This window comes from Drosophila miranda, chromosome 4 (assembly GCF_003369915.1).
Source record: "Drosophila miranda strain MSH22 chromosome 4, D.miranda_PacBio2.1, whole genome shotgun sequence".
In the NCBI taxonomy this organism is placed as follows: Eukaryota; Metazoa; Arthropoda; class Insecta; order Diptera; family Drosophilidae; genus Drosophila; species Drosophila miranda.
Genome location: NC_046677.1, coordinates 25,169,914 through 25,192,901, shown reverse-complemented (window position 1 = coordinate 25,192,901; position 22,988 = coordinate 25,169,914). Strand labels below are relative to the sequence as shown.

At 43.2% G+C, this 22,988-nt stretch overlaps 2 protein-coding genes and 2 long non-coding RNA genes across 6 annotated transcripts in view; 2 read left to right on the top strand and 2 right to left on the bottom strand.

The window, feature by feature from the left end:
* Positions 1-7,546, top strand: part of LOC108163445 (POU domain protein 2) — a 33,548-nt gene extending 26,002 nt beyond the window's left edge. The window contains exons 4-5 of one of the 3 annotated variants that reach the window (XM_017298729.2): positions 1,236-1,292; positions 5,707-7,546. In XM_017298729.2, coding sequence (XP_017154218.1) covers positions 1,236-1,292; positions 5,707-7,058 — 1,409 coding nt within the window. In that variant the 3' untranslated portion in view covers positions 7,059-7,546. The remainder of the gene's footprint in view (positions 1-1,235; positions 1,293-5,706) is intronic. The other 2 variants (XM_017298730.2, XM_033393211.1) reach the window with 2 other exon arrangements.
* A 1,814-nt stretch (positions 7,547-9,360) lies between these two features.
* LOC108163447 lies at positions 9,361-11,600 on the top strand. The gene has a single exon (XM_017298732.2). The coding sequence runs from the start codon at positions 9,488-9,490 to the stop codon at positions 10,589-10,591; it is 1,104 nt and encodes a 367-aa protein (XP_017154221.1). The 5' UTR covers positions 9,361-9,487; the 3' UTR covers positions 10,592-11,600.
* Positions 11,601-18,191: 6,591 nt separating this feature from the next.
* On the bottom strand, positions 18,192-18,930 carry LOC117189135. The gene is made up of 4 exons (XR_004473206.1): positions 18,895-18,930; positions 18,688-18,831; positions 18,359-18,603; positions 18,192-18,282 (listed from the first exon to the last, which is right to left on the bottom strand). It is a non-coding gene; the product is annotated as an uncharacterized LOC117189135 (long non-coding RNA).
* A 2,115-nt stretch (positions 18,931-21,045) lies between these two features.
* Positions 21,046-21,784, bottom strand: LOC117189136. The gene is made up of 4 exons (XR_004473207.1): positions 21,749-21,784; positions 21,542-21,685; positions 21,213-21,457; positions 21,046-21,136 (listed from the first exon to the last, which is right to left on the bottom strand). It is a non-coding gene; the product is annotated as an uncharacterized LOC117189136 (long non-coding RNA).
* Between the last annotated feature and the right edge of the window lie 1,204 nt (positions 21,785-22,988).

Sequence of the window (22,988 nt, the reverse complement as noted above, 5' to 3'; positions counted from 1 at the left end):
TTTACCTGTGCAGAAGGCTGTCTTTTTTTTGTGTTTTGTTCGGGGGGTATTTTGCATGAAAACAAAGAACAAACGAAACGTTTTTTTCTGCTTATTTCTTGGCATTTTCTTGAGTCTTTTACGGTTCCTTTTTTTTTAGGGAATACGATTTCCCTGCCCTGCCCTGCCCTGCCCTGCCTAAAGCGCATCGTTTAAGAACAAAAGAGAAACCAAATTAGCCACAAAAGGCAATGTTTGTGTAATTACATCTAAGCCGAAGGTGCAAGGATGTTTGAGGGGTGGCCCAGAGACTGGGAAGGACAATTCCAAACATGCAGATCATCTGCACAGCTTATATGCCGCAGATCCTTTGACTAATGCCACTTGTTATCCTCCTTTCACACCAAGTGGATTGGGGAGCCCACGTCCCTGCTAAGCTCCGGCCCCCGGCAATCCCACAAGAGAAAGCCATTACACGACCACAATGTCCGAGTGTCCAAAACGGGTAATCTGTATATTTATATTCTCCTGCCCTGGACATTATGCACAAGGATTCCCCAATATATTGTCGTAAAAATATGTTACTTTTTTGTGGGCCGTTGTCCTGCCTGGCCACTACTTTGCTTACGCCCCGAGGGAGCTATAAATTTAATATCTACTTTGCAAAACAAAAAACCAAATGGCACACAAAAAAGAAAAGGGACAGCACAGGACACGGATGGACAGTGCCGAAAAGGAATGAGAGATGTGCGGGGGGATTTTTCCATTCAGTTGTGAGCGAGTTAGGGATTGACTTTGCGAGTGGAAAACAGATTCCATTGCAGATGGAAATTTGTTTTGTTTCTCAGAGAGGATTCCATCTTTTTCCACTTCTCTGCTGTTCCACCACTCAACGAAAATGGTGTGAAAACTACTCAAAAACATTAAGCGGAAATGGACCCTTAAAAGGAAAACTTTACAACAGTCGGTCGAGCACTCAGCGAAAAGCTTCAGCGTTGAAACAAATTTTTGCATGTTATATGCCATAAGAAATGTGTGTTACGAGTATGTCCGAATTCCTAATGGACATTTTACGAGCCAGACATGAAACGAAAGCACACTCCCAGTTGCTAGTGGGGGAAAATGCTCCTAAGTGTCCACCACTGGCTTCAAATTGAACTTGCAGAACGTGTCAGTTTGCATTTGCATTGGACTTTCTTTTGGGGTTAAATATGATTAAAAATTTAAAGAAATTTTCTGGTTTTTTTTCATTGCAGTTATGCGACACATGTCCAACTCTCCCACTCCGCCCTCTCCGCTGCGGTCTCTATCAGGTAAATATGGCTAATCCTTGGTCACCATTGAGCAGACATGTCCGGCTCCCACTCCTGCGGCTACTCCTGCCTGACTCGTGTCGGAACGTGGCTACTTTGTGGCCAAATTGATTACTCACACGAGCTGCATTTTCTACAGACAATTTTTATAGTTTTATTGCTGTTCCTCTCCCTCCCTCCCTCCGTCCCTCTCTTTTTGCAATATGCAATCAACCCCGTACCCCAATACCTCCACGAGCTATCCCCGTGCGTGCCCCTGCTCTGGCTATGAATATGGGTCTGGCTTAGGTAGTAGCTCAAAACTGCGGCTGGAAGTGAGGCTGGAGTTGGGTCTGGCAGTGGTAATAAGGCATTAGGTTTAGGGGTACCTATATGGATGGATGGATGGATAGATATAGGTGCTGCTGGCCAGCACGTGACTGAAGTGTGTCTGAGGTCAGGCCAGAAGAAGGCTTTGGGCTTGCCAAAAGATCATAAAAGGAGCAAAGAAGGCAAGGGTGGGATTGAAGTGGAGATACTCGAGGCTACCCTAACGAATAAACAGAATATTCCTGGAATAAACTTAGAGCTGCGGAATTTCGAATGTTAAAGTACTCGAAAAGCGAAAATTTTCAGTAATTTCCCTTAAATTCCCAATTATTAATTAAATGGAAAACTGTGCCCGTTCAATTTCAAAAATTACCAAAATTTATAAATTTCCGACATTGTTTCCCCTTCGGGCATTTCCATTGAAACTGCCACAAATCATTCGCGTTTCCACCCACACAGCCGCCCCGCAGTCCCCGTTTGAAACAACCCCCAAAACAGCAGATTGCATATACACATAAATTTACATGGAAGATGATCCTTCTTATGTAGGTCCTATGCTCTTTTGACCTTGCTGCCTCCCACCCTTGCTGACCCCTCGCCTGACCCTCTTCGGCACGCAAATAAACAAACAAAAACAGAAACAACAATTTGTCAAAATGTAAATTTTCCTCTGATTGCCAGAGCTATTATGTCAGGACCCGAACCCTCGGGACAACCCCTAACAAAGTGCAACTAATCTATGCAAAAACATGCAAGGGGCATGCCACCCCATTTGAATACGAGGCGCGTTAACAGGGTTGCCGAATGCCATCCGATAGTAGGATGACAATTAAACTTGCATTTTTATTGGTTTACACAAATTATGCGAATCAATCGGGGTAGGGGGCAGCACCCTTAGCACCCTACCAGCCCATTATGCATATTCAAATGTGTCACAACATCGCAGGGAACGGGGCGGGGGGAATGGAAGGGAATCCTATCCACAAAAAAGGGTTGCTTGCTTCGGCCGCTAAAAAACTCAAGTGGCAGAACATCATTACAATAGAAGGGCAAACTGTTGATCCGACAACCGAGCCGGAACCCCGTTTAACATATCATTTGAATAGCGTTGAGGTGTGAAGCCCTGTGCCAGGGGTAACGTAACCCACAGCGAAGGGTTACCCTCTGCTGTTTTTTTTTCTTCTTTCGAGTGCCACTTGTTGGGCCTCGACTCTTTCCCCTCCTCGATGGGTGCTTGCCGTTATTCAAATTGAAAGGATTTGGTTGCGTGAAGTTAATTGCGGTAATTCAATGAAGGATATTATAATCAGACGGCTTTGATTGGGCGTTCCGTACTCTGTTCTTTAAAGTTCCTCCTGGGGGCGTTTCGAGGGCGTTTTGTGTGGCATGCAAACAAGCAGGAACATCGCTCTAAAGCGATTCCATATGCTTTCATATGCCTTTATAATGAAGGAGTTGAGGGAGCCGAAAGGCGTGACGAGCTGTTGATTAAGGGTTTAAGTGGGGGGTAATGAAAGTGCCAAAGGGGTTAGGGCTGGTATTATATGGGTAGAGGCTCTAGAATTGTTTGGGAAGGTAGTTTTTTATGAAAGCTAATAGATGGAATGATACTTATGATTAGTAATACTTATTGCACTTTCTGAATAATTTAAACGGGAGTAAAAGGAGTTATTTAAAAGAAAGGAGATGGTTTTGCTCTTCGATAGGTGCATATGAAATGAGATTTGCCCAAAAAACCTTAAATTCATGGCAGATTTTTACAATATCTAATCCATTTTCCACTACTCATATGCAGATAAAATGACTGAGATATACCGAAAAAATAATTGGATTGCCAATCTCCCTCTCCTCGCAGTGCACTCTCTCTTTGCATCTCGCTGGCCATATCTTTCCCATAAATCGGAACGCACTTTACTCCCTGCCAGAGTCCAGAGTCCAGAGCGAATGCTGGAAAAACCCACCCCTGAAAGTGTGCAGGGAGAGAAAAGAGTACAGAATATCAAAGAGAAACAAAGCGGGCAACACTTCATTTGTCAGTGGAAACACATTCACGTTCACACATTGAGGCATTGTGGCAGGACCGGGCAGGACACCATCAGCAGGAGAACACATCTGCTCGTGGTCCATGGACCCAGACACAGACACAGACATCACCTGGTTCGGGTTTCGGGATTTCGGGGTTTCGGGGATCGCTGCAGGCGCATTCCTCGTCACAATAGATCGGATGCCAGTCTCCCTCGTGCCCCTGAACCTGGGGCAACTTGCTCCAGCAGCTTCTTGACTTTCCTCCTTTCTCTGCGGGCAAAAACAATGCAACTTTGAACCCTTTTCTGTTGGAAGCCAATAGCAAGTTGCAGTTTCCCAACAAATGTATGCCCGAGACAGCTCGTGCATTTGAAATTGTTGCAGCATTTGTAACGAATTGTTTAAAATCCCATCCAAAAACCGGGGGTTGCAAAAAGGGTGACAAATTTTTGGGTTTGCCTCTGCCTAGCCTAACCCTTAGATGATTCCCATTTTTGACTGGTTTCCGATTCGATTCCTTTGGCCCAATTATGTTATGGCGGATTCAACTTTTGCCAGGAGTCGTAAAAACAGCTGCCCCCATATGAGATTTTAAAGTTCCATTGCCCGCATCCGAAACATCCGATTCGTAAGCCTCTGGCAGCAGGTCTGATCTCACGTCGGGGTGGAATATCCTATCCGCTTAAAACTATCATATCTACTGCTTAAATCGGTTTAAAGCGTTTAATTTGTTGCCTTGTTCTTGTTCTTTGCCATGGAAACCTTTGTTAGGGTTTTCCGATGATTCGGGAAAGCGGTTTAAGGTGATAAGCGGTAAAAAAAAGTTCTAGACTGTTTCCGTGATCCTTTACATTGCTTAATTTTGTTTCAAATAAATTTCAAAAATATCTAAAGCTTTTATGAAACTCTTTATCTTCCAAACCTTTATTTTCTTTACTTAATTTCCGGATAAATAAATTAGGGTTCTATGATCTTTGGTTCATATTTCTTCTGTCGGATGCTCTCATCTTCGTCAAAGTCCCCCCCTCCGCAAAATCAATAATTTTCCGTTTAGAAAAATTATGAAATCCGACCTCTGCTGCGCATATAGAAAAAGACAAAAGACAAATGGCGGAGAAAGCTTCCTTTCCTGCCCAAAACACTGCCTGCCCGACTTCCATGTGGCCTCTGATGTTGGGCTATTTTTCAATTATTATGCATGATTGGGTTTTCAACATGAACTCGGTGGCAGGCCTGGAGGGGGGCGGGGAGGACTGGTCCACAAAGGCCAAACACCGAACCCTTCCGCTTGAGCGTCTATCGTAGCTAACCGCAGGACGCAGACATTGGACAGGATAGCAAAAGGATGGCCATTCAATTGGAAGATTGAATAAAATTTGCCTTAAAAAGGCTGAAGAAAGGAACACATAGAACAAGTCGAAGAGGGGAATACACTTACCAAAGATTAGTGGATTATGATTGGGAATACTAAAAGTACTCCCTGGTATCAATGGCAGTTTGAACACTTTTTTCATATATTAAAATCTAAAAAACTTTATTCTATTTTTGTAATATGTTAGAATGCCTAATAAAACAATCTTTCTGGAGGTTTGAAAAGAATGTCTAAAAGTAGTTTGTGGGCCGGAAAGCGTAGAATTAGAATTTGTAAAATACGCATAAAATATTTTTTAAAAATTCCCAAACCGCTCTTTGATGGTTCTGCGCATTCTCATAATTTTCACTCGGCATTTTCAGTGCCGATACCCAAAACAATTAAAGGATTTAAGAGAGAATTGTAGGATCTGTCATAGGATTTTTGACTCGTGGCTGCCACTCAACATATCCATTCTTCTATTCACCCACAAATTCAGCATACCCTTTTCTTACTCTCGAAAATAGCTGAAGAAATATTGAAAAACTTGTACAGTCTTTTGGTTAAAATGAAATTATGCCACGGACGCGTGTGCCGTCCCGTAGTCCAGTGCTGGCTACTTGAACTTCATTGAGTTGGAAAATTGGAAAGCAAACTACATCCATCTCCGTCCACATAAAGACACATACATATATCTCATGGAAGCCTTCTTCTCTTTTTCACTTACAGACTGCGGCAAGAGCTTTGAGGAGGAGGAACAGGAGCTGGGCATCGAGTGCGAGTTGCCCCAGAATCTGAGCAGCAAGCGGCAGGCCAGGGATCTCGATCCAGAGCTGGAGAACGAAGTGCTCAATCTGGCGCCGCCACCAAAGAGAATGGCCCTGACCACACCCCTGGAGGTGGAAACGAAGCCCCAGGAGGAGCCGGAACCAGAGCCAGAGCCCGGAGCATTGCCACAGCAGCCGCTGCTTGACTTTGCACCCGGGAACATGCAGCAGGCGCTGCAGCTGCAGCTCCACAGCTACATCGAGATGGTTCGCCAGCTGGCTCCAGAGGCCTTTCCGAATCCGAATCTGGCCTCCCAGTTCCTGCTGCAGAACTCCCTGCAGGCCCTGGCACAGTTCCAGGCCCTGCAGCAGCTCAAGCAGCAGCAGCGCGAGGACTCCATCCACCACCATCCCCCGAACTACTCCACCCCGCTGAGCAAGTCTCCTCTGAGGAGTCCCTCCCTCAGTCCAGTGCCGCGGCACAACAACAAGTCCCAACAGCGAACGCCACCGAACTCCATGTCCGCCAACAGCCTGGGAATGAGCAGTGCCGTGATGACGCCGAACACCCCGAGCATGCTCAACCAGCAGCAGCACACATCCACGAGCACTCCGAAACCGCCCAGCGGAATGACAGTGGCCTCGGCCATGGCCAAGCTGGAGCAGTCGCCGGAGGAGACCACCGACCTGGAGGAGCTGGAGCAGTTCGCCAAGACCTTCAAGCAGCGCCGCATCAAGCTGGGCTTCACCCAGGGCGACGTGGGCCTGGCCATGGGCAAGCTCTACGGCAACGACTTCTCGCAGACGACCATCTCGCGGTTCGAGGCCCTCAACCTGAGCTTCAAGAACATGTGCAAGCTGAAACCGCTGCTGCAGAAGTGGCTGGAGGACGCGGACACGAGTGTGGCCAAGTCGGGCGGTGGGGTGTTCAACATCAACACAATGACCACCAATCTGTCCAACACGCCCGAGAGCATACTGGGACGCAGGCGCAAGAAGCGCACCTCCATCGAGACGACCGTAAGGACCACGCTGGAGAAGGCCTTCAATATGAACTGCAAGCCCACGTCCGAGGAGATCAACCAGCTGTCCGACCGCCTCCACATGGACAAGGAGGTGGTGCGGGTGTGGTTCTGCAACCGCCGGCAGAAGGAGAAGCGCATCAATCCCTCGCTCGATCTGGACAGTCCGACGGGCACCCCGCTAAGCAGCCACGCCTTCGGCTATCCACCGCAGGCCCTGAACATGTCCAATGTCCATCTCGAGGCTGGTTCCGGCTCCCTCTGCGGCAGCTCCATCAGCTCCGGCGAGTGAATATCCTCCCCTTCCCCCCACCCAGCCATGTACATAGTCAGCTAATAGTCGTAGTCGCTGTATCTCCAAAATCTTCCACAACATTCCATTCTTTCTCCATATCAAAGCAAGCCATAGATATAGATATATGTAGATGAAGATATAGATAAAGATATATATAGAGGAACCTAGGTGATAGCCAGTCGTATCAGAAATCCATTACGAATTTATGTAATTCTATATACCTATACCTATTCGTATCTGCATCTGCATGCATGCAGAGTTGCTAGTTATAGCCAATGTATCTGTGTATCTGTTGTGTGTAAATTGTATCCGGCATCCAATATGCGAACCACATTCACCAAGGAACTACCACTAGTTGTATTTGATATAATATACGAGTATATATTGATATACTGATATTGTTGTACGATGTCCAATTGTAAATTGATCTTGAACACACACTTAGATCCTAACATTAAACAAAATTCAATAAAAATTCAATATTCTGGAAAATGTATTTATTAAATAATGGTGTGTGTTTATTATGCTAAAGGAATTGATTAAAGGTAACATATAATACGATAATAATATATAAAGATAAAGGTATAAAAGGATGCCCTTAAAAGCCTTGGAACGTGTGATAAATGACAGATATATCCTTAAAACGTGAAGACATTTTAATGCTATCGAATCTAAGCTAGAAATCTTAGGAAAATCTTGATTTTCAACTAAATCATGAGTGTTTTTCCCATTCCTAATACTCGTAGAGCCCTGCATGAATTCCCTACAATCTGTGATCATAGAATTCCAGATTTTCGGTACAGTTTCGTCTTATTTGAAGATATTCAAATTGTTTTAAGAACCGGAAATCGAATTAAACCTTATAAAATTTACCCATAGTACATATACTCGATCTTTTATAAGTAGTAAAATATATATTTTCTTAAGTATTCTACTACCATTTTACCCATCATATCACCCATCTGCCATACACCATATTTTCAGACCCATTTAGCTTATTATTCAATTAGTTATCGTTCCAGGTTTGCTGTCGTGTGCCATACACACACATACTTGAATCTCATTAGAAGCTCCCTAAATAAATATTGAAGCAGATATTTAGTTAACTGATTTCCTTTGGCCCGCTTCGAAACCGTTTGCCAGCCACGCGTCAAAGGCAAACACGACCATTTTTTAATAAACTTCCTGGCAAACGCCGGGGCTCTAGGAGCAAAGGACATCCAGCACGGACGGACGGACGGACCCACACCATCAACCCCTTTTTTTTTTGTTTGTAGGTTGGGATGTTGAGTGTGGATTTGTTGGATAAGAAATCACTTCATCTTCGGGGCCCCGGCGACAGTCAATACGGCAATGGCACAACCCAGACAGAAACCCTTATTTGTATATTGAGGCAAGCGTGTAAATCCTTTTTTAGCAACCCCCAACCACGTGTCCCGTCCAACCGAGTTGCCGCACTCTGATTCGTTTAGGGCAGTTAAATGTGTGGCATGAGGCAGAGGCACGTATTTTGCAAAAAAAAAAAAAGGATAGGAAGGGTTTATGCCATCAATTCACACATAGTTATGTCATATGCTCCTCGGTTCGGTGGTTGTTCTTCTCGCTTCGATATACCCGGCGTGGAAGCTGTGGGGCTGTGGAAGTATTTGATGTTTTCCCAGTTGTATGCCATTGAAATCGCTTGAGCAAGTCAAGTCTCTGATGAAGATGTTTTAATGGGAAGTGTGCCAATAAATTAGGTGAATAATCTTGGTCTCTCGCAGAATGTTTACACCGCTACCGATACAAAAGTACATTTAATTTGAACCAAATTATCAAGAAGAAACAATGATATGGTATTTAAAAATGTTCTTGAACATTCAGAAGAGCTTAGTGAATAAATGAATGATGAAAAATGTGCCCCAAATCGACCCTACTCTAACCGTGAGGCCGGCTGGAAACAGGTCCTGATGCTGTCATGCCTCTGCCAGGATGCTGGCTAATGGTAGTCGGGCGGAGAGCAGGAAACTCTCAGTGAATTTACCCCAATCCATGGTGACACTGTCATATGCCTAGGGATACATGTCCGAGGGGGTGCCCGGTGCAGCCGGGGCCGGGACGGGGCCCCTTCCCGCCTTCAAACAATCAAAAACACCGTAAAGGAGCTCGGAGCTCCTCTTAAAGTGCCGGAGCAACCGCATCTGAGAACCAAACCTAACCTAGAACTCCATGAAGCGCATTTAATATATGAATTCATATTCATGGCTAGGATCTAGACCAACACCTAATCATAAAGATGGGTAATCTCAATCCAGGCCAGTCCAAGTGGATCAGATGTTTCTGTCAGTTTGTCGGAACTAATCCGATACACAATTTTACATACAGTGCTATCAGAGAAAGCGAATTTCAAGCACCAGTGCCGGGGACATTGATGTGTCCACACGGCGATGTCGACGGTTGGCGTGGAGGTGCCGCTGCGGCACTTCATCACTCGAAGCAGCTACGAAGGAGCCTGGAACAAGGAGGTAAACATGATGGATGGCTTCGGCACCTATAACTATCCGGACGGGAGTGAGTATCGCGGCCGGTTCCATCATGGCCAGTTCCATGGGTTCGGCCAGTTGCGCCTGTCGCAGCCCTATCGCTTCACCATCAAGGGAGTGTTCGAGCATGGCAAACTAGTGAGCATCGAGGACATGTGGTTCCCCGATGGACTCCATGTGCAGGGCCAGTTCGCTGGCAACGACTTTGACTCCTCGGATTGGGACTATCTGACGTCCAAGGACCGACGCTACCAGGCCGAGCGACGGTACAACCAGCCGCCCGTGGGTCCGACCGCCTATGTGACGAGCAGTATAAAGTCACGTCACGTCCTTAAGGACTGCTACGATGCGGAGGAGGGTATCTATAATCCGAGAACCGGTTGGCTGTTGGATCGACCGCCGCCATTCGCCAGCAGCATCTACGTTGGCAGTCCGAGCGACAAGGACTGGATCCTGCGCCACTGCCGCCACGCTCGTGCTGATCAGATCTTCGAGCCAACGCCATACTTCTGTCGCCGCATCATTGCCAACAACCTGCTGACGGAGAAGTCCCAGCTGCCCAAAACGGACATCTATGCGCCCAACTTCAGGCTGGAACGCAACCACCAGTTTTGCAAGGAAAAAGGAAAATCCAAGCCAAAAACGGATCCCTATGATCCACACTCCATAGCCAGGGCCACGAAGCAGTGCATTTCTGCCTATGCGCGGATGCTCAGTGATTTGAAAGCCTTTCACTTTGGTGAAACGGAGACCACGACCACAATGGTGAAGCCCCGTCGGTGGAGCAGCAGCTCGGCTGTGCAGCGCGTGGACTCCGTCGGGGCATCCAGCTGCCAGTCCGATAGCTTTTCCTTAGAGCCGGCCCCTTTGGACCTCAAAGAGACCTACGACACGGCCAATGTCATGATGAACAAGCAGGCGGCCACGGACAATTTCAGCGTTGTGCAATCCAATATGATTCGCCGATCGAGCTTTATGGAAAGGTCGCGTTCTCGCTTTGAATTGTAAATGGCTGTCATATGAAATGTGTATAAGAAGGAGTGCGCAAGCTGGCCCATTGAGGGAGCAGTGGGGAACAGCAGTAACAGCGGATCAGCAGCAGATGGACAGCAGTCGACACCAAGCTGTTACCAAGGCTTATAGGACGACTGATGTCCCTGTAGGCTGGAGGATTTTGAAGGGTTGGGGAAAGCTGTCAAGTTCCAATTTTATACTGTTCTAAATATATTTTTAAGACTTCTCTTATTTTATAAACGATAAGCTTTCATAGCAAACTTGTACATTACTGTCTTACTATTCGTACACAAAACACATCAAAATTAAAAGTATTTCGTTCGAGTTAGATCAAAATTTAGCAAAATAAATTTCAAATTTTTTAACCAAAGACAAAAGCGACCGACGCCTCTGCGACTGACACGTACCGGTTGCAGTTCCAACAAAATAGCTTGACGGTGCTCGGTGGAGTGTCGAAGGTGCTTGTTCTTCTGGGCCGCGTTCAGCTGGAACCTGGACGCAGCTTCCACGTCTGTGCCGTGCTGCTTGCATGCCGCTGAAGTTCTCTGGAGGAGAGAGAGGAGAGCAGGCATGCAGCGCCGTTGCGGACTCGGACCCCCTAGTGCCACAAGCCAGTGGAGGGACTTCTGTGGCTTCTCCAGACTAAATTGATGCACCACCGAAACGGCTTGAGCAGCCCGCCTTTCGTCCAGTGACCCGTCCCGCCTCAGGATCAGTTCGTTTTAGATGGGAACCATGTCTGTCGTTCTCCGCCATGGTCTCCATGTCTTGCAGCTGGCGAATCATTCATGAAGTGTCGGAGCTTACGAAGTCTTTGGAGCTCCACGAGTAAATTGGAACGTTTTTGGGCCCGGTCGATCCGACAGGAGTTGTCTGGTTGGCATTTACCAGGAACTTTTTGGTCGCATCGGATGTCCTTGGATCCACAAGATAGCTAAGTCTTGCCAAGAAAGATCAAATTCAAGGTACTACAGCCATTGTTGCTTTTTGGATCAATTTAAAATTTTGAAAGCTTTGCGTAAAAATGTTTTGTTAACAGAAAATTTCGAATCTTTGAAAAATAAATTTGTAATGTAATTTAATTTCTTTGGAGCCATACACAGGTGGAATCTTTTGGAAACTAGTCAAAAATGGGAAAAGTTTTCCCTGTTTCCACCCTCCGATAGCTGTAGAAAAATATTTGAACAGATAATTAAGAATATACAATAAAAGGATGATATGTATATACATATATTTGGTAATCTATAAAATGTATCATCTTTGGCTTCATTCCGTTATAGAACCAGAGGAATGGAAGATGACTTTACGATGTTTTCCATACACACATTTTCCCCCACATTTCCACTATATTCATTCAGCCCGAAGCTCTCGAAGCACTACGTAAGAATACATTTTTAATCTGGGCAGAAATTAAATCTCAACGAGAGTGTGTTTACCCTATTTAATTTGCAGGCCATTCATTCCACACACTCGAACATACATCAAACGGATGTATGAGGCCCAGAGCTGAGGCCTATCGATGCCAGCACTCTCCCATAATTGGCGGACACTCTGAGGCAGGGACTCAGGACTCCTTGAATGTTATCAGTCCCGTGCAGACGTCTGTCCATTCCCAAAGACCAACAAAAAAGAAAAAAAGGACAGAAATGGCTGCCAGCTATTTCGCTTTTCAAACCCAAAGAGGGAGCGGACCAGGAGGCAGCAGGAAATTTCAATTGCATGACCATATTCAAAATGCCCTAAGCTGTCCTCCTCATCTGCCCCGGACTCCGGCGAGAGCTGGTCCCGTGGCTGGTCAAAGCGGGTTGATAAGCCCCGGGGGCTATTCTGGGGGGGGTTTTTCGGGTGGTTGGAGATCGCCTGCCACAGATTTCATTCAACTTGTTGTTTGATAGATTTCGCTAGCTGCATTTGCAAATTGAATTCCGTCCCGAGAAATGTTTTATTTCCCCTGCTTGCCCCTCTACTCCACCCCTCTGCTCTGCTCCACTTCATTTATAACAATTTAATGAAATTTTCGAATGCGTTTTCATAATACTGTCGTGGCGCTGGCACCATTAATCACTGGGTCCTTGGCAGGACTAACGAAAATTAAGTTTTCTTTATGCTTTCGCTTCAATGTTGGAATGTTGGATGCCTTTGAGTGCTCCAAAGTCGCTCTCTTGAGCTTTGGTGGGCATTTGTTAAATCGGATACGATTTCAAGGATTGTTATAGGTTTTGACGCACCTAAATTGTTTTATTTCGTCTGTAAACTGTTTCAACAGGCATGGGTACTTTGAGTGATCAATTTTCCATTTTATAACCAGACAAGAATCTCAGAAAATTCATTATAATTTCCAAATCGGCTTTAATATTACAAAAAAATCAACCCAATTGATTTCCAAATCAACTGAAAACCATATTACCAATTTTTTCTAACCATTTTCTATCCCGCCTGCATGCATTGATTACGAGCATGTATCTGGTCTGTAAAATGTATCTTATATAGAGCTTTAAAATCCTATAAAAATGACTATAACTTTTGATACATAAGAGTACGAATATGTCATTAAACTGCCTTTGTTCGTGCGCATCTGTCCCGGCCAGATACTCGACGAGATAGCAGACTCTGGCAATTTCGGACGAGGTCTCGGGCAAATGAAAAGTGCTCGCAAATTATATGGCGAGCATATGTTAAATTTCTGCGTGACTGGCTGACAATTTGGTGCTTTGAATTTCAATTTGCTGAAGACTCGTAGGAGGACAACGACTGAGAGATAGACAGGGGAGGCGGCGACACACCCCTTTCTGTGTCGGGAGCAGAGCATAGAGAACATAAGACTTGAGCAAACATTTGGCATAAAACAACAGCAGCAGCAGCAGGAGGAGGAGCTGGAGCTGGCGGGAGCCGCACAATTGAATTACAATGAAAATATGAAATGAGCAAAAAAGTAGATGAGGGAAATCGCATACAAAAATTAAGCAAACAGGCGAAACAAAGGGCGAAAAAGGGCCCCAGTCCGAAATGAAAAGTCTGAAAAGTGTGGGCCACTTGCTCCGGCAAATAACTCGTAGCTCTCGTAGAGAAAAAAGCGCAAATTCAATATTTGCTCAAGAAACAAATGGGAACGACAAGCAGCGCAGGAACGGAGACAGGACGAGGACGAGAACGACAACGACAAGGCCCCAAGACAGTCGAGTAAACAATATAAGAAATAGCAACAAAAAAAACATAGAATAAATAAAAATGTAACAAATGAGAGAATGGAAACTTCTGGGAGCGGAATTTTCCACCCTCATCGCGGCAAAATGGAAAACTGAATCCATTTCAATGGCCGCTGGAAAACTTTAAAATGGCAAAATTTGCATGCGTTTCCCGGGAGGAGAATCCTCCCCTGACAGCCAGCCTCTTTCCACCAATTAGCTGGACAGCTTTTTCTATTTTTTTTTTTTTTTTTTTGTTGAGTCTCGAAAATCAAAGCCAATCAAGGGGCGTGATCCGAAATCAACACCATCTTCGGGGAGGGTCTCACAAAACTTGATCCCTTTGACATGTTTACACATTTAATTAACTTACACGCGCCGAAAACTTCCGGACACGAGAGATAGTCGCTGTCGCTGTCCCTGTCCCATCTCTATATCTATTTCTATCCTTAACCCCATTCCCCATCTAATCACACCCAAGCGTAAACGGAACCCACACAAAGCCCAAAAATGGGGCTAAGAAAACAAAGGGATAAAGACCTTTTCCCTCCTCCCCAACTAAGTTCGTTTTTTTTTTGACAATTTGAAACCAGTTCAAGTGGTTTAATCATTTAACGCACATCATAAAAATCGCATCAAGTGATTTTTATTTACACGCCCAGCGCCAAAAAAAAAAAACAAAGAACCCCCAAGAACTGGGGTGGGCTATCTACCGATAGGGGTGGTTGGATGGTCGGTTGGTTGGGGAGAGGGTGGAGTTCTGGGAACCCTTTGAAACTCTAGGTGGTTGCTGGAGCTGACGAAAATGAGTTTCCCCCATTAGATAAGGTTAGTTGATAATCATTTCTGCCGAATAGGTGGCAAGAATATGGAGCGGGGAAGGAACCTTTACGTGGCTCTTTCTTAGGAATATTCTTTAGTAATATTTGTGGCCAATTTTAGGTGGAGTTTTAGCTTTCTTCTCTAATAGAACCATATGAAATTATTGATTATGTATAGGATTGAGGCATACTTTAATAATGTCTTTGTTCTTTAAATTTATACCTCGGAGACTATCGAACCTAAATAGAGCAACAAAGTATTGATAAAATAGTATTCCATGTAGATCGGGAATTTCTTAGACCAATTTTGTTGAACAAACTACCACCACCACCAGAAGTGAATAAAACCAATCGAAACTTTGGGATTAGAATAACACGTGCCGCGACTTTACACTTATACAATATGTTCCTGCACTCCGTCTATCCTGTTTCCACTTAATGGCAAATATTCCAGCTGTTTCTATACCGCACCGTCCGTTACATCTCTCTTTTCCCATAAACGAAGTACCATCCGGCCGTTCACCAATTCACGAAAGGAGGATAGAGAGGACTATTCCACCTATAATGATAATCCCATAAAAATGGTACCCAGAGAGAAACAACCTATGGACCGACAGCATTTACGTATGACAATTTCTCAGTTTTTATTTGATATATAATGGATGTGTACTCGTTTAATCGAAGACTTATGTGTCTAATACAATTCGATTCGTATAAATGATGCGGAGCTGGTAGAAAAGATGTACCACAGTTAATCGTAGGTCTACAGCTAAGCTACATAATAAATATGCTATAAGATTAGTCACAATATATGTATGTATGCATATATATACCCGATACATATATCTTTATATTTGGATGTGTTCGTATGTGGGATATACTTAAAACAGTATTCAGTATGCTATTCAATCGCTAGTCGAAATTTTGGCCAAAAAATTCGTATATGTATGTATGTGGTATGACAAAGAAAGTATAACACATTTAGAACACATTTTCAGTGCTTGCTAGACCCTAGCTATGGCTCTCAAACAACAAAACGAAACTCGAATGAATAACTTGTGACTTCTACAATTTCAAATACTGAAATTCATTTAAAATTTGTTTGTGTTGAGTGTTTTTTTGGTTTTTTCCTTTTGTTTTTCTTTTGAGTGAGTGTTTTCTTGTTGTGTATGTACATAAATAAACTACAAACCTAGAAAAATACATAAGTGAGGGAGAAATATCAACAAATCATCACACATTTGGGTTTCAAATAATGTATGTATGAATTAAGTGTGTGTGTATCTATAACTATGTGTATGGCGGCCATCAGGAAACCCTTTTCTTCAGCTATCCATAAGTAGATGATCGGAAATACTTCATCATTTCAGTGAGCAGGACCTCCTCCTCGCCGTCTAGGCCATCGGCGTCGGCGACATAGTGGCACGCGTCATCCTAGTTGGGGATTTGGTTGGTGTGGCTGATCCGCTGCTGTTGCCACTGCCACCGCCACCGCTAGCACCACAAACGGCACCAGAGCCATGCAGCCGAAAGAGTTCGCCGACCGTGATGGCCACCTGGACAGCACCTTTCCCCTCCAACACATCGGCAGCGCAGCAAATGAGATTCTACAAAAAATAATTCACAAATAAAAGTTAATTTTTATGAAAATATCTTAATAATTAAAGCATTTTTTGTTTTTTGCCAAAAGAAATCCACAGTTGTTCAGCCACTGGAGGAGAAGCGTGTCTTGGCTAAGGGAAATTCCCTCATCATTTGGTTGGTGTCTTAGCTTACCGACAATTGCCCTCACAACAGTGGCTGTAAAACTGCTGAAGACCGTTTGAAAAGTTTTGGTACATAATTTGTTCGTATATATTTTGCTTTTTGATTTGACGATTTTAAATAGCTCTTATTTCTGACAGTTTTGTGCTTATTAATAAATGCAACAGTTTTCATTCGCTCGCATTTTCTTCATTTCCTTGTTTTTATACCCGATACTCAAAATGAGTATTGGGGTATATTAGTTTTGTGGTAAAAGTGGATGTGTGTAACGTCCAGAAGGAATCGTTTCCGACCCCATAAAGTATATATATTCTGGATCAGCATCAATAGCCGAGTCGATTGAGCCCTGTCTGTCTGTCCGTCTGTCCGTCCGTCCGTCTGTCTGTCCGTCCGTCTGTCCGTCCCCTTCAGCGCCTAGTGCTCAAAGACTATAAGATCTAGAGCAACGATGTTTTGGATCCAGACTTCTGTGATATGTCACTGCTACAAGTATATTTCAAAACTTCGCCCCGCCCACTTCCGCCCCCACAAAGGACGAAAATCTGTGGCATCTACATTTTTAAAGATACGATAAAAGCAAAAACGCAGAATCGTAGAGGACAACTATATGTTCTAGATCGTAAAATCTCAATCAGATCGTATAATTATTATAGCCAGAATCAAGAAAACAATTTCATTCTTTCTCGCTCTGTCTCTCTCTAACACACAGGTTTCATGGTCGGTTTTGCCAATTGCAAAATATGAGTTCAAGGATCTCAGAACCTATAAGAGCCAGAGCAACCAAATTTGGTATCCACACTCCTGTGATATCGGACCTTGACCGTTTTGTGTCCAAATTTCGCCACACCCCCTTCCGCCCCCGCAAAGGACGAAAATCTGGGGCATCCACAAATCTCAGAGACTATTAAGGCTAGAGTAACCAAATTTGGTATCCGCACTTCTGTTAGATCTCACTATAAAACGTATATCTCAGAATTTCGCCCCCTCCCCCCTTCCGCCCCCACAAAGGACGAAAATCTGTTGCATCCACAATATTGCACATTCGAGAAAACTAAAAACGCAGAATCATAGATAATGACCATATCTATCAGATTGCTGAATCTGGATCAGATCAGATCATTTTTATAGCCAATAGGAACTAATCAATTTGCAGTGGCTACGCAGCGGCCGACGTCACGCTCAGACTGATTTTCTGTCTCTCTCGCACGCACTCTTTGTCGTGTCGTTTAATATTAGCGGCGTCTGCCGGAGGAGAGCCATACTGACTTAGTATCGGGTATAACTGTAGAGTTGCGGTGTCCGCAGCAACTCACAACGTTCCACCTCGTTAGAGTAAGTATCGGTAGAGGGAGATCCGGCAATGCCATAATTCCACCGCCATATGTACAAACCTCTCGCTGTCGTCTAGGATATTATCCATTTTGTTTATTTCGTGTTTAATTTTTCATGTTTTTTTCTACTCATTTAAGAAACACTACACCGTGAATAGCTTTATATTTACATATTTATATTATATTTATATTTATATTTACATAATATAATTTAATCAAAAAAGACAAAAAGTGTTTCTAAAATGCAAGACTCGACATTATAAACCGATTTGTTTTGAAACCTAACGCGGCTTGGAATGAATCGTTTCGCCACGTAGACATTGACCACTTCTAGCTTAACTAATAGAGAAGACTTTCGCCTGGAATATGCGGCAGTAATCCAGTAACAGTATTCTATATGACTGCCTAGCTTCCGGCGGCACAGCACGTAGGAGCATCGGAAAACAGATGAACTCTTTTCCACACCACCAGCATTTGGTAAAGTTCTAGGCGCGTTTTTTTTAACGTGGTATCCCCAGTAGGCCTACTCCACAGTTCTACAAAACCTCAATTGTGTCCATATGTGTGAATAGAATGCGGCGGATCTGTCATAAAAATTAAAAACAGATAATTGTGTACATTTCGGGGTTTTCTGAGTTAAGCCGTAAACTGATTAATTACCGTGTCCCTCTATCCCTCAGATGCCTTGTGTCGTATGATTCGTGTATCCTGTGTCATCCATAGCTGAACAACTTTCGTGTTGCTTTTCGGTTGGGTTTTCCATCAATCCATCCCTCGATAAATGTTCTACGTATGTATATGTATTCGCCATCGTATAATGTGTAAGGATTCTCCGAAGTGTATTGGTGTTGCCTGGGTGATTGAGCGAAAGTCTGAATTGTGTCCTGATGTGCATCGCTTTTATCCTAAAAATGAAGAGCAGAAAATTAGGTGTACAGTTCAGAATGAAAATTATTTTTTTTGCGGAGACACTGAAACTGAGCAGTTACCAATCGCAGCCTGCCTTGAGACTCGAGCCGTCCCGCCACAGAAGTACTTCTCCTCTGTGGTACCGTACATATGTACGAGTATATGTGTTCAATACGTATGACCCATCCATTGTCTACTGGAACTGGTCGTTTGCAACGTGCTGTCTAAAAAAAGGTAAATTTATCAAAAAAAAAAAAAATATTTACAACCACACAAACTAAGCTTACATTTGTATGGGTTTTTTTTCCTTTTTTTTGTTTTTTTCATTTTTTTTTTTTTTTTTTTTTTTTTTTACACTTTATACTTAAATCTAAAAACACTTTTTGCTTAAAATTAGTTGAAAACAGAAAATTTAGATTTTTATGTGTTGCCTGGATGGTGCCTATTTATATACTGATATTTTCCAGTAGTCTACATCGCATCAGAAATTGAGAACTGGGGTTTCATCGGGCATGGACTACTGGGTTTACTTTTTTGTCGAAAATATGTGGCTTTAGTTTTGTGAGAAAAGTATGCCGAGTGCTTCATGCTACATAAGCTCTTCCAGTGTTTTTCGAGGAAGACAATCCGCGGGGTCCTCCAATGGATTGAGAAATACGGATTTTGGTCCTGATATATATATTCGCCTTGCACTGTTAATAAAAAGTTCTCTAAGAAAAACTCGCATGTTTTTGGTTCGCTTGGTTTTTCATCTTTTTTTGTTGTAATTTTGTTCACGTTTTATTAATAAAAAAATGTTCAAATGTATGCGGTTGTTTTTATACCCGATACTCAAAATGAGTATTGGGGTATATTAGTTTTGTGGTAAAAGTGGATGTGTGTAACGTCCAGAAGGAATCGTTTCCGACCCCATAAAGTATATATATTCTGGATCAGCATCAATAGCCGAGTCGATTGAGCCCTGTCTGTCTGTCCGTCTGTCCGTCCGTCCGTCTGTCTGTCCGTCCGTCTGTCCGTCCCCTTCAGCGCCTAGTGCTCAAAGACTATAAGATCTAGAGCAACGATGTTTTGGATCCAGACTTCTGTGATATGTCACTGCTACAAGTATAATTCAAAACTTCGCCCCGCCCACTTCCGCCCCCACAAAGGACGAAAATCTGTGGCATCTACATTTTTAAAGATACAATAAAAGCAAAAACGCAGAATCGTAGAGGATAACTATATGTTCTAGATCGTAAAATCTCAATCAGATCGTATAATTATTATAGCCAGAATCAAGAAAACAATTTCATTCTTTCTCGCTCTGTCTCTCTCTAACACACAGGTTTCATGGTCGGTTTTGCCAATTGCAAAATATGAGTTCAAGGATCTCAGAACCTATAAGAGCCAGAGCAACCAAATTTGGTATCCACACTCCTGTGATATCGGACCTTGACCGTTTTGTGTCCAAATTTCGCCACACCCCCTTCCGCCCCCGCAAAGGACGAAAATCTGGGGCATCCACAAATCTCAGAGACTATTAAGGCTAGAGTAACCAAATTTGGTATCCGCACTTCTGTTAGATTTCACTATAAAACGTATATCTCAGAATTTCGCCCCACCCACTTCCGCCCCCACAAAGAACGAAAATCTGTTGCATCCACAATATTGCACATTCGAGAAAACTAAAAACGCAGAATCATAGATAATGACCATATCTATCAGATTGCTGAATCTGGATCAGATCAGATCATTTTTATAGCCAATAGGAACAAATCAATTTGCAGTGGCTACGCAGCGCCCGACGTCACGCTCAGACTGATTTTCTGTCTCTCTCGCACGCACTCTTTGTCGTGTCGTTTAATATTAGCGGCGTCTGCCGGAGGAGAGCCATACTGACTTAGTATCGGGTATAACTGTAGAGTTGCGGTGTCCGCAGCAACTCACAACGTTCCACCTCGTTAGAGTAAGTATCGGTAGAGGGAGATCCGGCAATGCCATAATTCCACCGCCATATGTACAAACCTCTCGCTGTCGTCTAGGATATTATCCATTTTGTTTATTTTCGTGTTTAATTTTTCATGTTTTTTTCTACTCATTTAAGAAACACTACACCGTGAATAGCTTTATATTTACATATTTATATTATATTTATATTTATATTTACATAATATAATTTAATCAAAAAAGACAAAAAGTGTTTCTAAAATGCAAGACTCGACATTATAAACCGATTTGTTTTGAAACCTAACGCGGCTTGGAATGAATCGTTTCGCCACGTAGACATTGACCACTTCTAGCTTAACTAATAGAGAAGACTTTCGCCTGGAATATGCGGCAGTAATCCAGTAACAGTATTCTATATGACTGCCTAGCTTCCGGCGGCACAGCACGTAGGAGCATCGGAAAACAGATGAACTCTTTTCCACACCACCAGCATTTGGTAAAGTTCTAGGCGCGTTTTTTTTAACGTGGTATCCCCAGTAGGCCTACTCCACAGTTCTACAAAACCTCAATTGTGTCCATATGTGTGAATAGAATGCGGCGGATCTGTCATAAAAATTAAAAACAGATAATTGTGTACATTTCGGGGTTTTCTGAGTTAAGCCGTAAACTGATTAATTACCGTGTCCCTCTAACCCTCAGATGCCTTGTGTCGTATGATTCGTGTATCCTCTGTCATCCATAGCTGAACAACTTTCGTGTTGCTTTTCGGTTGGGTTTTCCATCAATCCATCCCTCGATAAATGTTCTACGTATGTATATGTATTCGCCATCGTATAATGTGTAAGGATTCTCCGAAGTGTATTGGTGTTGCCTGGGTGATTGAGCGAAAGTCTGAATTGTGTCCTGATGTGCATCGCTTTTATCCTAAAAATGAAGAGCAGAAAATTAGGTGTACAGTTCAGAATGAAAATTATTTTTTTTGCGGAGACACTGAAACTGAGCAGTTACCAATCGCAGCCTGCCTTGAGACTCGAGCCGTCCCGCCACAGAAGTACTTCTCCTCTGTGGTACCGTACATATGTACGAGTATATGTGTTCAATACGTATGACCCATCCATTGTCTACTGGAACTGGTCGTTTGCAACGTGCTGTCTAAAAAAAGGTAAATTTATCAAAAAAAAAAAAAATATTTACAACCACACAAACTAAGCTTACATTTGTATGGGTTTTTTTTCCTTTTTTTTGTTTTTTTCATTTTTTTTTTTTTTTTTTTTTTTTTTTTACACTTTATACTTAAATCTAAAAACACTTTTTGCTTAAAATTAGTTGAAAACAGAAAATTTAGATTTTTATGTGTTGCCTGGATGGTGCCTATTTATATACTGATATTTTCCAGTAGTCTACATCGCATCAGAAATTGAGAACTGGGGTTTCATCGGGCATGGACTACTGGGTTTACTTTTTTGTCGAAAATATGTGGCTTTAGTTTTGTGAGAAAAGTATGCCGAGTGCTTCATGCTACATAAGCTCTTCCAGTGTTTTTCGAGGAAGACAATCCGCGGGGTCCTCCAATGGATTGAGAAATACGGATTTTGGTCCTGATATATATATTCGCCTTGCACTGTTAATAAAAAGTTCTCTAAGAAAAACTCGCATGTTTTTGGTTCGCTTGGTTTTTCATCTTTTTTTGTTGTAATTTTGTTCACGTTTTATTAATAAAAAAATGTTCAAATGTATGCGGTTGTTTTTATACCCGATACTCAAAATGAGTATTGGGGTATATTAGATTTGTGGTAAAAGTGGATGTGTGTAACGTCCAGAAGGAATCGTTTCCGACCCCATAAAGTATATATATTCTTGATCAGCATCAATAGCCGAGTCGATTGAGCCATGTCTGTCTGTCCGTCTGTCCGTCCCTATTAGCGCCTAGTGCTCAAAGACTATAAGAGCTAGAGCAACGATGTTTTGGATCCAGACTTCTGTGATATGTCACTGCTACAAGTATATTTCAAAACTTCGCCCCGCCCACTTCCGCCCCCACAAAGGACGAAAATCTGTGGCATCTACATTTTTAAAGATACGATAAAAGCAAAAACGCAGAATCGTAGAGGATAACTATATGTTCTAGATCGTAAAATCTCAATCAGATCGTATAATTATTATAGCCAGAATCAAGAAAACAATTTCATTCTTTCTCGCTCTGTCTCTCTCTAACACACAGGTTTCATGGTCGGTTTTGCCAATTGCAAAATATGAGTTCAAGGATCTCAGAACCTATAAGAGCCAGAGCAACCAAATTTGGTATCCACACTCCTGTGATATCGGACCTTGACCGTTTTGTGTCCAAATTTCGCCACACCCCCTTCCGCCCCCGCAAAGGACGAAAATCTGGGGCATCCACAAATCTCAGAGACTATTAAGGCTAGAGTAACCAAATTTGGTATCCGCACTTCTG